General features: G+C 45.2%; 1 protein-coding gene across 2 annotated transcripts in view; it reads right to left on the bottom strand.

Moving 5' to 3' along the window:
- ANTXR1 (ANTXR cell adhesion molecule 1) overlaps positions 1–20,325 on the bottom strand; it is a 178,812-nt gene that overhangs the window by 61,105 nt on the left and 97,382 nt on the right. The window contains exons 14-15 of one of the 2 annotated variants that reach the window (XM_034761776.1): positions 13,774–13,815; positions 10,800–11,218 (exon numbers count right to left, since the gene is read on the bottom strand). In XM_034761776.1, coding sequence (XP_034617667.1) covers positions 11,150–11,218; positions 13,774–13,815 — 111 coding nt within the window. In that variant the 3' untranslated portion in view covers positions 10,800–11,149. Of the gene's footprint in view, positions 1–10,799; positions 11,219–13,773; positions 13,816–20,325 lie in introns of those variants that run through there. The other variant, XM_034761775.1, reaches the window with a different exon arrangement.

Genomic DNA, 20,325 nt, shown 5'->3' on the forward strand with positions numbered 1-20,325 from the left:
TATTCCAGGGTTTTGATCAAAAAGCAAAAACCTCTTCAGGTTTCAAAAATCAAAAACAAGAAAAATACATTTTTTAACTAAAAAATATTTTTAGTTTTTCATTGAATAATCAGAAAAACATAGAATCATAGAATATCAGGGTTGGAAGGGACCTCAAGAGGTCATCTAGTCCAGCCCCCTACTCAAAGCAGGACCAATTCCCAACTAAATCATCCCAGCCAGGGCTTTGTCAAGCCTGAACTTAAAAACCTCTAAGGAAGGAGATTCCACCACCTCCCTAGGTAACCCATTCCAGTGCTTCACTACCCTCCTAGTGAAAATTTTTTTCCTAATATCCAACCTAAACCTCCCCCACAAAATTTCAAAGGAAACTCAATTTTTCATTTCCAAACACAGGCATTCTTTTGTCAATTTTGTTTTTCAGTTGGAAAATTTTGACCTGTTCTAAAGAAAAGCTAATGATTAACTAAGAACTGCAAGTTTCTTCTTTGCTGAAGCCTCTCTCTCTTTGCTGAAATATAAGAACTTAATATCTCTGCATGAATTTTTCCATGAGGATTATTTTTTTTTTTTAATTGGGACCAAAGCCATCCAAATATTTTCTTTCAGCGTCTCTCTTTCAGCACAAACTGGACTTCTCACAACAGGAAATGCCAAGACTTAAGAAATCTTCCCCGCAAGCCCTTATTAGCTCTGCGAGTCTTTTCAGACCTTGAAAGGAGGCGTGTCTGCCAAAACAACAACAAAAATAACACCCCCTCATCCTCCGAATGGCTACAGCATAGGCTTGGAAAGCAAGAGTCACAAGCCCACTGCAGGATTGGGCTGTTTACATGATTTGTAGGCACAGGCGATTTTGCAACACAAGCACAGAAAACACCCTTGATGTGCTTCAGACTTGGCCAGAAATTCAACAGGACATACGAGTAGCTAAAACAAAGGAAGCACAAATATATAGAGAGAGGCAGATGGATCGCAGGTCTGGGCACATTAGTATCACTGTCCCTATTTTACGATCTGAGGTACAGCAGGGCATGGATCAGCATTCACGTCGCACTGCACTGGGCCAGGCAAGCTAATGATCCAACCAGCGGACCAAATTCAGTGATGAATCCTGGTCACATGCCCCGAGGCATGTTGTGCATACGCTAAGGAGAATCTGAAGCACAGAGGGGTGACTTTCATAGATTCAGAGGCCAGAAGGGGACCATTGCAATCATCTGTCTCACCTCCCATATAACACGGGCCATAAATAAAGTCAGACAGCAAGTCGATGGCAGAGTCACAAATAGAACCAAAAGGTCAGGAGCCCACTGCAGTGCTTTAGCCTCCAAACCGTCCTTCTTCTCGGTTAAGAATGTGGGGCCAAACACTGAAGTCCTTGCTCAGTAATGAGTCAGTCCTTGTTTAGACCACCCTTCCACTGATGGTAACAGGAATTTTTCTTGCGTAAGAGCTGAGTCAGAGCTGAGAAAGGATTTTCAGGCTTTGGCCCAGCAGCGATAGGAAAACGAGAACCCTAAAAATCCAAGTGCGTTTCAGGAAGTTGGACAGTGACTGTATAAAAGTTTTTAGCCTTAGATGGAGTTTACCACCAGCTTTGGGCTGCATTCCCAAGCAACCCAACTCCAAGAAGACCCGGTCCCAGCACGCCGGGGGCTGCTACCGGCCTCACACCGTCCACGTGCATCTCTTAATGGTTTCACGTCCTCTTGAACTCTAGAACTTTGAAGAGAGAGCTCAAGAGGGCGTGAAACCGTTAAGAGGTGCGCGTGGAGGGTGTGAGGCTGGTAGCGGCCCCCGGCGTGCCGGGACCGGGTCTTCTTGGAGTCAGGTTGCTTGGGAATGCAGCCCAAAACTGGTGGAGAACCTTGAAGAGAGAGTTCAAGAGGGTGTGAAACCGTTAAGAGGTGTGCGTGGAGGGTGTGAGGCCGGTAGCGGCCCCCGGCGTGCCGGGACCGGGTCCTCTTGGAGTCGGGTTGCTTGGGAATGCAGCCTAAAGCTGGTGCTAAACTCCATCTAAGGCTAAATACTGGCACGAGACCGATAGTCAACAAGTACCGTAAGGGAATGTATAAAAGTTGGCATCTTTCCACCCCAAATATCTGCTTTAGATGGAACTGGAGTTAAATTAAACATAAAAGAAGATGCCGACACAGATAAATTTTTGGAGCCAGAGATCCATCTTCATAAACTGCCAGATGACAAAAAAACAAAGATCTTTGTCTCATATTTTGTACTAGGCTCCACGTTCTTCAACCCTGACCTGAGGGAACCTTATTTGTGGTTGACATAAGGATAATTCAAGCTCCCCTAGGAGCATCTGAAACACTCAGGGCAAGAATTCAAACTGAATTTGAACAGATATGAAAACGCTTGGAAATCTTCCCCTCTTCCCTGCCTTAATAATTATTTTCACAGTGGCCTCTGCACTGCTGGAGCCCCACCAGAATAACATTTGTGCAGCACTTTGCAGGCTCAAAGCACTGTATAGCCATTGACAGCCCTGCTCCCTGCCACATGGCTGGGCATTATTATCCCCATTTTACAGCAGAGGAAACAAGGCACAGAGTGGCAAAATATGACTAGTGGAAGGCCAGTAGTGGAGCCTGGATTAGAACTCACTGTCTCCTCCTTCCCAATGTCTCCCAGTCTTGCTGCCGCTTTTCCATCAAATCCCCAAAATGCCTCAAGAAAGGCTGTTCTCATGGGAGTGATGGTGTGACCAGAAGAAGGCAGTCCCACTAATCCAGCGAGACAACCTGTTCTCAAGAGACTTTTTGCTCAATTTTGCAGACTCCAACAGTTGGCATACGATTCTCATCCGCATCCAAAACCCAAGCCTGCAAGCCCTGTATGGGTGGAGCTCCCACTGGCTCCGGGAGTAGTTCTGCAGGCAGAGGGCTCCCATGCTCTTGCATTTACCTGCCCTAGCCCTCCACAGTGGGAATTCTGTCCTGTGCTCTGGGCATAAAGGGCCAGTGAGACACCCTATGGAAATACCCCTGACTCCAAGGGTCTCTCCAGCACATGGAGAGATATCCTCACTGTATTTGCAGTCCCTCAGAAGGAGTCATGCTAGGGGCCATATGGGGCAGGAAGAGGCATGTGTGAGTAGCTCAGTTTTTGACTGGGAAGTCCGTCGAAAAGGGGACCTGGCAGTGACCGGTCAGATGTCCTGACCGGACACCAAAAGCCCAGTTACTGCGGGGTGCGGGGAGGTGCCGGGTCATTAACCCGCGCCAGCCCCTGCTCACCTGGGGTTGCCTCCTACCTGCAGGCAGGCTCCTTGCCAGGCTGCAGCAGCTCCCATTCCAGCCCCTAGCAGAGGGAACAGAGCTGGGGTGGGGAGGGAGGTGGAGATGATCCAGTGAGCAATGAAGGGAAGGAGGGAGAGAAGCGAGCAATGGGGGCGGGGCCTTGGGAGAAGAGGCAGAGCGGGGGGGGCTTGGAGGAAGAGGCGGAGCAACAGGCGGGGCCTGTGGAAGAGGCAGAGCAGGGGCCGGCCTTGAGGTGAAGAGGCGGGGCAGGGCCTGGGGGGGGGTCCAGTTACCAACAATTGGAAAGGTGGCAACCCTAGTGAGCAGTCCTATGCACTCACCATTTGCCAGTTGCCACAAGTCCTATAGAAATGATGCCCTAACCAGTGCTGGGGGCCAAACTGGAGCCCAGCTGCCTCAAGATGGGTAAGGCACAAGCCCAGTGCTGGGATGAATCTCCTGAGGTTCACTCCTGACCAGTATTCAGGTCTGCTCAGTCCTTGCCGGCTGAGCTCTGGCTGCCAGCCTGTGCAACGCAGATAGTGTCTTTCAACTCCCTCACTTGCTGCCCGCTGTAGTTTCCTGTACAGCAGGTTCTCAAACTGGGGGTCGGAATCCCTCAGGGAGTCATGAGGTTATTAGATGGGGGGTCACGAGCTGTCAGCCTCCACCCCAAACCCTGCTTTGCCTCCAGCATTTATAATGGTGTTAAATATACACCTCTACCCCGATATAATGCGATCGGATATAACACGAATTCGGATATAACGCGGTAAAGCAGCACTCCGGGGGGGCGGGGCTGCGCGCCCTGGCAGATCAAAGCAAGTTCAATATAACACGGTTTCACCTATAACTTGGTAAGATTTTTTGGTTCCCGAGGACAGTGTTATATCGGGGTAGAGGTGTATTAAAAAGTGTTTATAATTTATTACGGGGGTCGCACTCAGAGGCTTCCTATGTGAAAGGGGTCACCAGTACAAAAGTTTGAGAACCACTGCTGTACATGAACATAATTGCTGTTTGGAAACAGAGAATTTCTCCTGAATTAATTCTGCAAATTCGGGATTTTTTTATAGCAAATGAAACAAATATATGGTTGATTGCTATTAAATCCCAAATTACAGAATTAGCTCAGGACAAATTCTTTGTTTGTAATATTATATATTTCAGCCAGGCCAGCTGGCTCTGGACAAATGGATTTATGTTGCTGAGGGCAGAATGAAGCAAGCGTGCAACATGTGGTGCCTATTAACTGAGTTGGATGCCATATTTCTCAGCTACCTGGCTGTCTTGAGAAAGATCAGAAACACTTAAGATTAAAGGCTGCATAAGAGATCCGTGCTTGTTTTAGTTTATTTTTTATAGGCTGTCTCTTCATGTCACTATAAAAAAAATTAGCTGACCGACCGGCACTTCCGCCACTCAAGTGTTCTCCTTAACCTAAAGTAAACCCAGTGCACTGAACTTTCCATCCCTTCAGCTCTACTGTTTGGGCATCTTAGATCTCCTAACCTTAGACAAGCTGGGATAGGTCAGTAATCGGATGAGAGACCATCAGGGAAAAGCAAGGTACTGCATGAAGTAATGTCAGTGATTTACAAGGAAGCACTCTTCTCTTTAAAATCAAAGGGGTCCTGCTTTGAACTAGCTAACTCGATAACAATAGCAGTGAAGCCATGGCAGCATGAGCTAGCCACTCACTGGCCATACCCAGGGACCCGGGTGGGCTTGTCACAGTTTCACTGCTATTGCTATTCGACCTAGCTAATTCAGAGCTAGTTCAGGTTTGTCTACATGTGCTGCAGTCACATCTCTGACTGCAGGTTAGACAGACCCCTAGTATTATTATTTGTTTTTGCAGCTGAGATTGGGACCTCACTATGCTAGGCACTGTACAAACACACAATAGGAAGAGAAAATACTTGATCTGAGCAGATATGACAAACAAAGGAAATGCAATTATCCCCATTTGACAGATGGAACACGATGGTACAGAGAGATTAAAACACTTGCCCAAGGTCATGCAGGTAATTCTGTAGCAGAGCCAGAAATTGAATCCAGTCCCCTGGAATTATATAGTCCACTGCCTTAATTGTAGTCATGTTCCCTCTCTTTCAACCAATGCCCCCTTGTGGTGAGAGGTGTGTTGTGCTGCTGGAGATGTCTTCTCTAGCTGAGATATAACAACGGTGGTCTTTGACATGTGACAAGTATCAGGGGGTAGCCGTGTTAGTCTGTATCCACAAAAACAACAAGGAGTCCGTGGCACCGGAAAGACTCCTTATTGTTTTTGACATGCGAGTTCATTATAAATCCCATAGCCCTTTCTATGATGTGTAGCCAATGATTTTAGTTTATTATTTATTTATTGTGTGATGTTATGATTAATTAACATGCTATATTATATATATTTATTGTATGTTAAATAGAGTTAATGTGTAGAATTATAGAAGTATAAGATTGATCAGTATTTAAAGGGAATCATGTATTAGATAAAAGTAAGACATGCTGAAATGCAAGAACCTGTAGGCTGAGGTCTGCAAGATTTTAGCCTAGCTATTTTAGGCCTTGGAGATAAGAAATGCTGACAAAAGTAAATGACCGAGGAATAACCCAATGCCCTAAGATTATTGGAAAAGAGATACCAAGTGGTAATATTGCAAAAATTTAGTCGGAAGATTAATTTTAAATTATAAAAATGCTGTAAAAGCACATCTTTCTCCAACATGTGTCTTAACCACAGAATACAGGTGGGGCATCAATGTTAATGAGAATAAAGAGAACCTACACAGCCTATAGAATTCGGGGTTCTTTATGTTTCTAGGGGACATAGACCAATAAGAAAAGAGAGGATTGACGCTTTCATGTACATGCGCAGCATGTAGGTATAGACAGAATCACATTATAAAAAAGGGAGCCCAGAGCGGGAAAACTCCAGCAGGGACCATCCCTGTATTGATGATCAATCCATGAGAGAGCCATCAGACTCTAACACCACCTAAGAAGATGTCAGTATGTCTGTAGTTATAACTGGTGCATGGATATATTTAGGAATTGTATATGCTGTGACATTCATAACTTTGTTGGCAACTTTAATAAAACTGCTAAAAGCTAGAGAACTTTGTTCATGTGATTGTCTGTGTTACTTGCCTATGGTTTCATGTGTTCCTATGAGCTCTAGAGCTGAACTTGAGACTAGCCGCTAGAGCTGAACCCGTGGTGGCATAATGTAATTTACATCAAATAAAATAAGTCCATAGATGTGAAAGAAATCAACCCTAATTGTCTATGCAAATTCTCACTTCAAGGGGGAGCTAACTTCTCGCTATCCTCTGCTCTAATCAGGTTTGCTGCACCAGTCCACCATTCTGCCTATATGTTTCAAATTCAATTTGGCTATTTAAATCCTCACCTTCCACGCATAAAACCCACTTCTCCCCATTCCCAAAGGTGCCCAATCAATTTTCTCTTACACTTCTTTCTTCCTTCTCTTTCCTGGAAAGTTCCTTTCCCTCCCACTCTGCAATCCCTGGTTACTAGAGAGGGGGCTGAACGAAATATGAAGGCACACAACTGCAACCTGGCTTCTTTCAGGAATACATTTCCTGCTTGGGTGTCTGAAAAAAATTCAGAGCAGACTCTCGCCCTGGGATGAGCCACTACCAGCTATTCTCTGGCTCCAGGAATGTGCTAGCATGTGCCTGGGAGATGGCTTGGGGCAGAACAAAGGAGTTCAAGGGGGAGAGATGAACAGAAGCTTTCATCTGATGGCTCAACAGCGACCTCCATGTGGTGAGTTAAATTTCTCCAAGAAGAGGACATAGGAGCCTGCGTGGTTTTGCAGGCAGACTTCCCTTGACAGTGATAATCATCACCTTCAGCCTGTCATAAATGTGCTGCTGAATGCGCCTTTCTTTCCAGGACTTTCTTGTGTGTGTTTGTTTTGATGTATGTGGGTAAGACGACAACAGACGTAAGCATTATCCAATTACGGGCTGGCTGGTGGCTTGGCCCTGGTGCTGTGCCGGGAATGACCTTACGGCTCGGGTGAAAAGGCTGATGCAGCGTGGAGAGAACAGGTCGGAGCTCTGGGGAGAGGGTGCATACTGTGGCAGCCTGTCTGGTTCTCTTGTCTGTGAATGTCTTGGGGAGAGAAGGTGTCACAATAGTGGGGAAAAGTTAGCTCCAAAATCAAATGCCAGCAATACATCATAACACCTCTCCTTCCCCACCTCCAGAGCAGGGAAGGAACAGACTCTAAGAGGTACAATGTTTCTTGGGATTACTCCTTGCACTCTGTCCTTTGCTCTGTGGCTGTATTCTCAATCTAGCTCTCTGTGGATCAGTAGCAGCACACTGGGTCTGGTAGTGAACGGGGAACCCGTGGCATATTACAAAGCACTGGCCTGACACATTGTCTTTGATTTGTCCTATGTAGGAGACAGGCTGCCATGCTGGGTCCCAGATTCAGCTCATTGGTGAATTTCTTGTCCGGTCTGAATCGGAGGGAGTTGCAGTAAGTCCAATAGCCAGGCATTCATCCAACAGGACTAGCTGGAGCCTTCTTACCAGCTGGAGGTGGAAGCATGTGTGTTTTTGATCTAATCAAGGCCAGCAAAGAGTCTGGCATACCCATACAAGTGCATTCAACCTTAACTGCTGAAGGGCATATACTCCAATCAGAGAACGATCAGGTGCTTATTAGCTCTTCAAGCCTTTTAGCTCTTCTGATTGGCATTACTTAGATCTTTTCTGGATGTCATTTAAACCATCTGTCCTACATCCAGGCCCGCAGTGCTCTGTACTATCCATGGGACAGCATTTGTGATCTTGAGGTTAATCAATCAGAAATCTTCAGCTGATAAAAGTATTGCTTTGCCAACAGCAAGTGTGTCTCCAATCTGTCTCAGACGTCCTTTCAAATGAAACCTTGGGCAGATTTCTGAAAGCACTGAGGCTAGTTCTTCATTGTCACAGTATAATGTGTTGTCCTTGCAATGCAAAGCCATCTGGCCTCAGCTTTTAAATCTGCTGATGCAAGAATTCCTCTTGTCTTATTTTTGCCAAGAGTTGGGGGGAGGGGGGGAATTCTTACTGTAAATGTAATGCTGCTACTTAAGGGATTAGCACTGCTTCATGCTGGAGATGAGTGGTTACCAGGTTTTCTATGGGGGAGAGAGCTATCTACAGCATGCTAAAAACACTAGACTGAATCCATCTTCCATTTATTTTTAGAAAAATAGGGAAAATGGGTCCCGATTCTCTCTGCCATGCAACGTGTTGCTTCCAAAGGCCGTCCTCCTTTCAGGATTGGGCTCTATAATGGTAACTGAGTCCAATGAAATGTACTTTGTCAAAATGTCTGCCTTCTTTTCTGGGCCTGATCCTGGGAATTGCTGAGCACAGCCTCAACTTCCACTAATTTCCTAAAGGTGTCTAAAGAAGTTTTCAGATTCTGACCTTTAAAAGATTTATGTCAATTATATTCCAAGATAGAGGGTGCTGGTTCACTTTAACATGAGGGCAATGTTACACCTTTCTGGTGGTGTAAAGGGGGCCCAAGGTGGGAGGAAACTATATAGAAGGCCGCTTTACTGCTAACATGATGTAAAGTGGTCTTAGGGTAAATGAGAATCAGGTTTATAAAATTCTAGGCTCTGGAGGAAAGTGCTGTCAGATCAAAGGCTTTTTCCAACATAAGAATGACACTCACAACATGGACACCCCTTTCAATGCCCCAAACCCCAGCACCTAAACACTTATGCCCCACATGACCTGCCCTAAATCATGGAGTCATATTTGGTTATGTCTACACTGCAGCTGGGAGCAAGCCTCCCAGCCCAGGCAGACAGGCTCACACTAGCTCCGCTCAAGCCAGCATGCTAAAAATAGCAACATGGGCCAGCCACCCAAGTGTTGGCTGGGCTTGTGCTAGGGCATGCCATAATGTCCACACTGCTATTTTGAGCAGGCTAACTCGAACAGAGATAGTGCATTTCTGTCTATCCACTCTGGGAGGCATGCTCCCAGCTGCAGTGTGGACACAGCCTTTAAGGGACCACCAGATCATCCCATGGTAAGTTGTGGCAGAGCCAGGAATAAAACCCCAAGAGTCAAATCCTCCACTTATGTAGTGTGAATAGAGCTGCTCCAGGTTACATCAGCTGAGGATCCATCTCCTGGGACTCTTTGACTCCTAGAACGCTGCTCTACTAGACTGCAAGCCAGATCAAATCTCTATCATTCATGACAATTCCTACCCCAACAGTGCCTCATGCACCTGCATAAATAAAATAAAGGTAGGGAAAACGCATTTTTTTTTGGTACATCTCTTTGTCTGGTGCACATACCCAGACAGTGTCTTCATTAGCTGTATCTTTGCATTTAAAGTAATTGCAGGATTTGAAACACCAAACCTCAGAATGTCTTTCTTCTTAATCTCAGCAACTCTTTGAAGTTGCTGCGTTGTGTTGCGTGCTTCTCTGCCAGAGCATGTCGAGATATGCTGGATTTACAATGGACATTACGTGCTCCTTAGACCAGGAAGCCGAAATTCACGGTAGCAAAATTAAAAACATCCAGTACTATCACTTCCTGTTCAGTCCCACCAACAACTCAACTACGTGAGAATATATCCTCTCCATCAACAGTCACTTGTGTGGAGAAATCAGGTTACTCAGACCTTTGCTGGACAATACTGATTGCAGGGTTACAAGTTCTGTAGTTCCGTCTCCTAGCCAGCTCTGAATTTAAACCAGACAGCAATTGCTTTGAAAGCTTTGGATAACACTGAATGTATCCCTGGGATTCTCTTTGGTTTGGGATGGTTGAAAGTGTGACAGATTTACAATATCCTGAACAAACTTTATGAAATTAAGATACATTTTACTGAATGATGTTAAACCTTATTGAATTAGGGTTAACACCTTTGGAATTCATTGTATTACAAATGCAAATGTTTATGTACTCCTGTGAAATTTTATGGAACTGCTTTACCAGAAAGACAAGATTAATTCAATCTCTGGAAGGTCAGAGGAAGTTCGAAGATCTTTTTGGAACTCTACAGTGTGAAGTGGATTTCCTTAGGAAATACCTTGAAGTGAGGGGAATGCAAATTCTCCTGCTCTGAAGCCAACCTTTTGGAGATATTCCCTGAGGAGAGAGATCCTGTGTATACTAACTACCTGTTTTGGGAAACTCCAGTTCAAAGACCCCTAAACTGTACAAAAAGGGAACTAAACATGTTATGAGGGGGCTTGTTCTGAGCTGCAGCTCTGATGAACTTGTAACCACAAGGATTCCCTTAGGGTGGGGTATTAAAAGGTTGTACTTGCCAGAACCCATGCGAGAGCTGGGATGAACTTTGGTAAGCTTATTAGCATGCATGTGGGTTCTTTTATTGATTGTAATATGTTTTCTCTGGAATGTTTTTTACCTTATGCATAAAGTAGGCTTGCTTAGAAAGAATTGTGTGGTAATCTGTAGCAATTACAATGTTATCCGTCTCTAAAGAGAAAGCGAGCAGGTGTCATAGGGCAACCTGTCTTTGCCTGGATGACATAGTGAAGGTAGGGGACTGTCCTGCTTGGCAATACTCCAGTCAGAAGGGAGAGTGACATGTGTCTTCACCCACAGGGGCAACAGCTGGGGAGCTGAAAGCCAAGATTGGGGGGCCCTTGCTGAACCACTGAGGGAAAATACAGCTGCAGTTGCCCGTAGCCGTGACAGAAAGTTCATTGGACACATTTCCCCCTTGAGGATTCTCTTCAGTGGTGGTAGCCACTCAGCTGTTCATGCTTCTAGTGACTGACATGCTGTATGAGTCCCATTGTGTCAGTAGGAAAACAGATAAGCTGCAGATACAGGTCCAGGTAACAACAGGAGCACATTTACTGAGGCATAATGTAGCGCCCTACCCCTGGCTGGGTTATCAGCAGTAGGGCCAAAACCTGGGACCTCTGGAGGTAAAAAGCATGAAAAGCATAAAAAATAAGGCCACTCCTACTCACCAATGCTGTAGCAAGCTCATCAGCCTCTACCTATGGCTCAGCCACCCACTGAGTGTGCGTGGGTTACCAATATGCAGTGTACTTTGAAGGGTCCCTTACAATATGTGCTAACTACTTATGCCAAACAATCTGTTCCACCCTGCATTTTGCTGTGATGCTGGGAGTTCCTTTCCCGGACTTGAAGAAGAGCTCCGTGTGGCTCGAAAGCTTGTCTCTCTCACTGACGACTGTTGGTCCAATAAAAGATATTACCTCACCTGCCTTGTCTGTCTATGGGTTACAAAGACAGTCCTAATGGAAGAGACTCCAAGCCCAGATCCTCAAAGGTATCAATAGGAGCTAGATCTGGGCCTCCCTGATAGAGCATGGTGAAACTGTCTGTGTAATCACAGTGCACACAGGTAGGTGTCAGAGGGGTCTGGTTTTCAGAGAGACAGCCGCCCCAAGTTTTATGTACAATTTCCCTACCCCTTCCAAGGTGCTGACACTGTGATTAGTCTCAGGCTTAACAAATGCTAATAACAAACACAACATTAGAAGAAAAAAAATCTCCAGTGAAAATAACAGGAGAAGGAAAATCTCTCTTAGCAAATGGCTCCAATCCTGCAAGGCCTCCTCCATGTTTGCTCTGTGCATTGAAGGGTCAGCGAAAAATATAACTCAGAGAAAAAGCATCTTCACAGCCGTTTAATTAATCTCTTGTTCTTTGGTTCAGCTTCTGCCAAGAGAGACTGGCCAATAGAACTAAACAGAACTTGAAGCAAATGCTGCTTTATTTGCAAAACATTTGCAGGATTACCAAATGCCTCCTTATGTGCGAGACGTACATCCCCCCATTACACCAAGATGTAATTTCCCTTCTCAGTGTCTGGGCAGAGAGCTAGCATTCCAACCTGATGTATTTTAATTGATTTCAGCTATTGAATCCCTTAACTTGGAGGCATGTGGAGCGCAGAGCAGATGAGCCACATGCAATTTCAAGTGAATACATTTTCCCTTTCCTTCTGAAGCTGGAAACTGACAAAGTTGTTGGATTTACTTCGGGCCCAACAACAGACAGAGCTGATTAGGGAAGTATGTCAGATGGTTGCAAAGAGAGGCACGGATTGAAAATGCCATTATGAGAGATGAGCATTCTGATCTGGAGGCTGATTCAAATCCAAACTTTCCTGGACTTTGGGAGCATTATGACTTGAGTTTCTGCTTCAGAGCTACAAAGTCTCAGGTTCCGTTCCTGGCTTGGGCTCCAGCTATTCTGAGCCATTCCACTGATGGGAAGCTCACTGGCTTTCCCATGAGTACTACATCAGCAGAAACGGAGCAGGATTCCGGAGAGGCTAATGCTTCTCAGCCCTGAGCATTAACAGCTCTGCCTTAGAGCAGAGAGTGCTCTCTGGACAGACTGGAGTGGGGGAAGGCTCAATCCAGCAAACACATTTTCACTCGTGAGCTGGATGAGAGTCGAGAATACATCTCCAGCAGCAAAAGGCAAGGGAACAAACCCACTGTACCACTCTGTTCATGGGCTTGAGCCTCCTCTCACTTACCCTGCTGTAAAGAGCTGATCCAAACCGGACTGAAATCAACGCTGAGTCCCATTGATGTCAGTGGGCTCAGGACAAGGTCTAGTCAGTCTAGTAACTGAAGTGCAAAGCAGTGGAAGGGAAAGAAGAATCTCTCTCACTGCTAGTTGAAAGCAGTAGTATGTGGATATGGCACAGAAAGGACCGGCATATATCAGGGAGGAATCTGTCCCAGGAAAGCAATAGTGATCCAGATTTAATCATCAGACATGACTGGATTTGTACAGAAAGAGTTAGTGGGGAGTAAGTTTAAGATTTTCACATGATAGTTTTAAGGTTGCTTTTCTCTCTCCTTGAGTAAAACCTGTGGGCCCAGTTCGCTGGTGTAAAATAGTGCTGCTCCTCTGAAGTCAATGGAATTACACCAATTTACACCAGCTCATAATTTGGCCTTTGGGCTTCAGACCTAATTTGCTAGAAAGGAACGTTAAGGAATAGTGCATACAGCCTTTACTCACACTGGTGATGTGGTGCAACTTAGTGCTCACCCATCCGTCTAGATGACATAGTCTAGTGTGGTTATGTCTTCCTATTGAGTTAAAAGTTAAGCATGCACTTAACTGCTGTCCTGAACAGGGCTGATTTGCTACATTGCTCTACTACTCAAAGCAGAGAACAGTCTCTCTCTCTCCCGCCCCCTGTACAGGCGCAGCTCTGACTGGCTATGGCTCGTTACCTAATCACTTTGTGAAAATAAGGTGACTGATCCCTATGTGAATGAAACATGCGCTGAAGACATTAATCAGAAAGCACAGTGCGCCCAAAACCTCACTTGTGGCTTCAACAGCCCCGTTTGCCTATTGGGTGCAAGAGCACAGGAGGTGAATGCGAAATGCTAACTCCTGTCTCCTGCTATGTTCTGTGTGCTACCTGCCTGGAAGCGAAGGCACAGTGAGAGCTGGTAATGCTGGTGTCACTTACCTCACTGTCCTCTTCAGGTGGTGGAGGGGGCTCTTTGATAATCTGGAAGGAACAAACAGAAACAGACAACCTTAAATCCACACTTTGTTCGTCGTCATGATGCAAAAGTCACTTTAATAGAGGATTTGTCCCTGCCAGCTCCTCGATCGCGACTGTGATGCATGTGGATTACACAGTTCCTACGTGTGCTAATGCTGTCGGGATAACCAGGGGGATTCCTAATAAGCCACTGTAAAACCCTGCCATGCAGGCATTTCCTAATTATAGTTCCCAATTAGAGTTTATATCACCTGTTGCTATGATCGCTGCCAATCATGATGTCAAGGTGAATCTAACCAGTCTTGGAACTGACACTCCGGCTTTCTGATCTAGGAACAAAATACTCAGTGCAGCTAAAAAAACCCTCAGATGAGTAATAATGGGCTGGTCTAAACTAGAGAATTAGATCGACCCAACGATGTCGCTCGGAGGTGTGAAAAATCCCCACCTCTGAGCGACGTAGTTAAACTGACCTAAGATCCTGTGTGGTCAGCGCTAGGTCAGTGGAAGAATACTTTTGTCAACCTACCTACCGTGTTTTAGGGAGGTGGATTAACTACAGATACAGATTATTGTATCACCTAAAGGCTGCAGCTGAGATCAGCACCCCATGTGCTAAGCACTGTACATAGAATCATAGAAGATTAGGGTTGGAAGAGATCTCAGGAGGTCATCTAGTCCAACCCCCTGCTCAAAGCAGGACCAACCCAGAGGTGAAAGTAAGCCGGTACGCCCCACCTGGGGCGCCCAGCCATGGGAAGGAAAGCAGTTATTGCTTATTATCCTTCACACTGTTGGGCTAAGAAGTCACTCTCTCGTGAGCTTTTTAATTTAAAAAGAAAAGAAAAAACATAAGTTGGAGGCTCTCCCAGCATTTCTAAGTAATAAAGCAATTGGGGTGAGGTTTTGGGCTGATCGGGTGTATTCTCCATAGAAACCATTTAAATTTATGTGGGAGGGAGGCTATTAGTTCATGCATGAAGTTTGTATCTAGGACTCAACAAATAGCTGGCTATTATTACAGCTCTCCAGTCCAAGTGCAATAGAAAGCCATCCAAAGGGACAGCTATTACATACAGGCATGTCAAACATCTCTCCCTAACTCCAAATTCATCCCTGGGGCATGGCTGTTGAAATCAGTGGGCTAAATCCAACCTTGGGGAAAGCCCAGTGATGTCAATGTGACTACACCAGGGATTCATTTTGTCCCATGGCCACATATTTATCTGAATGAAGGAACCCTTTCTTTAAACTGCACTCAACAGGCCAGAGGCTACAAGATGTGGAGTGCCTCCTGCAAGGTGGCAAACACCCTCGATTTCCCTGACTTCAACATGTCGCAGATTTGGGTCCTGGGGCATGTGTGAACTGCTGAAGGTTTGCTGCAGATGTGCTTAGGCCCTGGAGTTAGTCATTTTTAAAAGCGAGGCTCCACAAACAACTTGACTGTTTAAATAGAAAGGGAAGGAAAAATATGGCTGCTGCACAAGAGTCCCAAAGACATAAATATTTATGAAAATTCCTCTTGTTCCCTGTTTTGCTTCTCCGATGAGCTCACTGTTTTTATTTTCCTCTCACAAGCCCCGAGTCATGCAATGTGGTCATTAATGAGGAGCATGTGCCCTCGTGTAACAATGTTGAAAGGGGCTGGCCAGGGGGTCAGGGTTATCCCCTTGTTCATGGCTTGACTTGGAGCAGGGGTGTCCCCGAGTCACTGCAGCTACCTGTCCCTGGGCAGAGTAGCTGCCGTTTGTTTAATTGGCATTGCGTAAAGCTTTGAAGAGCTGGTGCATGTGCACTGAAACCAAATCAACCCTTTGTGTTTTGTGTTTAGAAGCAAAAAGGCCATTTGGAAGGAAGCAATGACATCTGAAGAGGATTAAAGGAAGCACCAGCAAACCCAAGGGCCAGGCTGTGGCGGTGAAGCCGCTGGCCACATTACAGGGAAGGGAGTACAAGCAGGAATCCCCAGAGGAATTCTGGCTGACTTGCAGGTTGGAGCTAGCAAAGGTTGAAAGGCTGCAGCAAGTATAACCCAGTGATTAGTGTTTGTCACAGTGTCCCCGATCCAAAGAGGCTCTGAGTCTGTTACAGCCCCAGCTGCGGAGCCTTGTCTCCAGTTCAATTCCTGGTGTGTCAGCCAAGATAGCAGCTGTCATACATGCGCCCAGCAAACCCGAGGTCATGCACGTGTCAACATCACGTGCCATGAATGGGGACTGAACCAAGGTCCTTCATGAAACAATAATGGATTCTGATGGTTGAGCTAAAGGACGGCCACAGCTGTGACTGACTCAGAATAGCAGGCACCGTTGGTGCTATTATGCCAACCCACAATGGCCCGATCTCAGCACAGACTGACACAGTGGGTAGGCTTGCCGGAAGCAAGGCTAATCCAAACTCACACATGCAGATTTGAATGCTGCTGCGAGGGGGAGCCACTAATGTATGCATGGCTGCAAGATGTGTTACATGCATGGTGAGTAGTGTGCTAAATTTCTCTAGTGTAAACAAGGTCATAGTTCCTGGAGCCAGCAAGTGTGGGAGACATAGCCACAGAGTCTAGCACGGTGAATTATATGAGCCGAAAGGTAGCAGGGACAAAAGGCCCTGCCTTCCTCCACTTCTCCCTGCACCCTTTGGGCATCCTAGCTTGGACAGTGTCTATGCACTCCTCAGCATGATTGTGACTGGCCTTAAAGAGGCTCGGGGTGTTTCCATGCACCTTTTCCCTCCCATGAATTGACGGGTAGCAAATCAAACAATCCTAAAGCAACAAGATAGTGCTCAGTCATCTACACTACTCTTCTTTAGCATAATACAAGAGTTAAAGATGAGAAGGACCTATAGCTTATCCGGTCAATTGTCTTGCAAGGGAAAGCTTGATACTGGGTAATGGTTATATTCTGGTTGCTCCATCTATTCCTCTTGTTCTGCACATTGCTGAATTGTTTGCACTGTGTGTTGGCTGTACTCTGGGTGGTCTACATATTGTTTGCACAGCGTGTTTCAACTTTATGTTGTTGTATAGTGTACACCAGGGGTAGGCAACCCTATGGCACACGTGCCAAAGGCAGCACGCGAGCTGATTTTCAGTGGCACTCACACTGCCTGGGTCCTGGCCACCAGTACAGGGGGCTCTGCATTTTAATTTAATTTTAAATGAAACTTCTTAAACATTTTAAAAACCTTATTTACTTTACATACAACAATAGTTTAGTTATATATTATAGAAATAGAAAGAGACCTTCTAAAAACGTTAAAATGTATTACTGGCACGCGAAACCTTAAGTTAGAGTGAATAAAGGAAAACTTGGCACATTACTTCTGAAAGGTTGCCGACCCCGGTGTACATTGTGTGTTGATTGCATTCTGTTTGTACTTATCTTGTTTGCACTGTCCTGATTGTGTTCATGTTGAATTGTATATTGATTGCAGTGTGTTGACTGTATTTTGGTTGCTCTATATAGTTTGCAGTGTGTTACTGTATTGTTTGCTTTGCATGTTGATTGTATTCTGATTGCATTGTATATTGTTTGTATGTCAACTGTATTCTAAATTCACGATGTACTGTTTGCGCTGTATTTTGGTTGTACTCTAATTGCTCCTCATATTGGTTGCACGGTGTGTTGCTGTATTGTTTACACTGTATGTTGATGGCATTCTGCTATCACACAGATCCAGACCATAAAGAGAGAATATGAGATGAGCACTGATTGCTGAGCAGGGTTAAAAAGTTCAGGACTAGCAGGATTATAAATTCACTCTGTTATCCTGATAAACAAGCCAGATTTCTATCAGCACAACTACACCTAAATCATTAGGGTTTGCATGGAAAGCAACAAGAAAAAATCCTGGAAAACTTCTTGGACGAGAATCTGATGAAATGATTCATTGGAACCAAATATGGAGTAAAGCTGTTGCTTGGAGCACCATTTAGATTGTATTATGAATATAACTGAGCCGGGGAACAAGGTTACACCACAGTTGCCCAGCGCTAACACCCTTTGTATTGGCCTGTCATTGAGAAACAAGACTCCCCTCCCTTCCCATCTCCCTGGGCCCCTACTGCGCACAATAACATGCCTTCCTTTGAAGCAGCCTCACATTCCTGCACTCCTTGGCTACCGTCTGGGTTCTTCCGCCTCCCTGCAGCCCCTCATGCATGTTCCCATTCTGAGCATTAGGAGTTAGGTTACGTAGGAAGTGGCGAGTCTTTCCAGGAATCCCACCCTGTCCAACAGCCAGGAACTTTCCTCTCACCCTCCCTGATCCCTTATGAAAAAGTCATATAAGGAATGTAAATAAATGGGGCTCTATAGAAATTGAATAAAGAATGAGATCCCCCCTTCTGTAGTTTTTTTGTGAGCCATGCTATGGAATTCTGTATCAGGGGACCTTTGGAAAAGCACTTAGGGCCAGATTTGTAAAGATATTTGGGACCCTAACTCCAGTTGATTTCAATGGGAATTAGAGGCCTAAATACCTTTAGGCCTTAGGGCCTGATTCTTTGTTACATTAAAGTTCCCTTTGTCCCACTCTGGGAGCAGGCAAAGGGGCCTTAAAATAATCATGAATGAACCAGGTTCAATTGGCTCTCTGTGTATCACTTTCCCCATCTGTAAAATGGGAGAGATAATGCTTCCCTACTTCATAAAGGTGTTGAGGATCAATGCATCAATGACTATGAGATACTGCAGTGATGGGAACCATGTAAGGAGATGGATGAATTTGTCAGTAAAAGTGCAAAGTGTGATCATGTATTATTTTTATGTGTGTTAGGTGTCATAACCGTGCTAGGTAAAAAACACATAATGAGAGACTGTTCCCACCATTAAGAGATTATAATCTAAAGAAACAAAAATGGGCAAAAGGTAGGAGGGGGAAAAAAGGCAGACAAACATCTGATCGTAACACCTTCCACTGCAAGTGCCAGGCGCACTTCTTTGACTTGCCTTCTCTAACATAAACACAGAGCAGTGTGGATGTGTGTGTGTATTATATATAAAATTCCCCCCTCTTCCCCAAAAAACCCTACCAAAACAAATCACTATACTCCACAAACAATTCTGCCTTCTGGGGAGAGGATGAGAAAGAATGAACTGTCAACAGATGATAATCATGTCACTTAATGCACAACTGGAAGGTGCTCAGATACTATGGTGATAAGGATGATATAAGAACCTATATAGATAAGAATAGATTAGGAGAGTGATTTCCCCAAGGTCAGTGACAGCTGTGAATATAACTCAACTCCCATGAGTACCTATCAACTGCACAATCCACTTGACCCTGCGGGCTTTCATGTGTATTTATCAAGTTAGACTTGTTATTTGTATTAGAAGCATACTCAAGGAGAATGGGTTCTTCCTTTTATTATTTCTCCACAGCTCGTAAAACACCCCAAGCTGTAGGAATTTCCAGGTTTGCTAAATGGCTCAGGGAGGACAAAGAGAAAGAACAAATATGCAGATTTCCAAACCTGCAAGGGATCCAAGGCACAAAGGCACAAGATCGCAGAGGAGTGTGCTTGCTTAACCTGAGTGTCTTTATTCTCTGGCAGGTCTAGGACCACGGGTTTCATTAGTCAGCATTTTTGAATGTCTCAGACAAACAGGCTCTGAGTATATCAAAGGGCACTGCATAGTTTGCCAAGGGGGTTAAACCAACCCAGTGCCTTGGTGAAGGAGTTCAGCTTCTAATGGGTGAGGAGCCCATATCAAATAGAACCTTGCTTTCTGGAGATGGAATTATGGGTTTAAGCAAGATGGTTTATTCAACGTGGTGCTCTTTGTTTTAAGAACGTGAAGACGACAAGACCTCCGGAAAATGGCTTTTAACAGCACAAACGCTGTCCGTGCATGCAGAAGTTCCAAAGTCCACAGTGGAGGATTTTCTAGCCCTGTTATCAGAAATATTTGGGTTTCTGGCCACAGTGGTGGGTTGAAGCTCTGACGCAGACCCAAAACCCCAGATCCAACCTGTGGAAGTTCAGATAAGGGTCCAAAATTTGAGGCTTTTCATGACCCCTGAAAGATGCCTTAGGCTTGTCTCACACATTGTTTATACTGTGTGAGCCCATTGAGTTCAGTGGAGCTTCTCCTGGTTTGCAATGGTATATGTCTGCGGACAAACAGGCCCGGGAGGTTTGGCTAAGTATCCAAACATTTATCTGCATAGCTGAAGTTATTGAAAACTGTTGGGACTTCAGATTGGGCTGGAAATCCAGAGAGATGGGTTTGAGCTATATGTAGTCTCTCTCTCTTGCTCACACACATACACCTCGTGTGCACAGACAGACACACACACACAAAATGGATGTAAAGTGGTACCAAATCAGAGGGGCAGTGTTTTACACCTGCTCACTTTGCACAAGCATAAAGTGACTTCCCAATACAGAGAAGAAACAGAGCTCCAGTGTAGTTGATGGGTGCGAATTCGGTGTGTTGGGACAGGAGGATCAAGCCTGCTGTGGTTTGTACAGGGCTGTGAAGTGTAGCTCTCTCTCCCTCT

This window comes from Trachemys scripta, chromosome 2, assembly GCF_013100865.1.
Source record: "Trachemys scripta elegans isolate TJP31775 chromosome 2, CAS_Tse_1.0, whole genome shotgun sequence".
NCBI classification, from domain to species: domain Eukaryota; kingdom Metazoa; phylum Chordata; order Testudines; family Emydidae; genus Trachemys; species Trachemys scripta.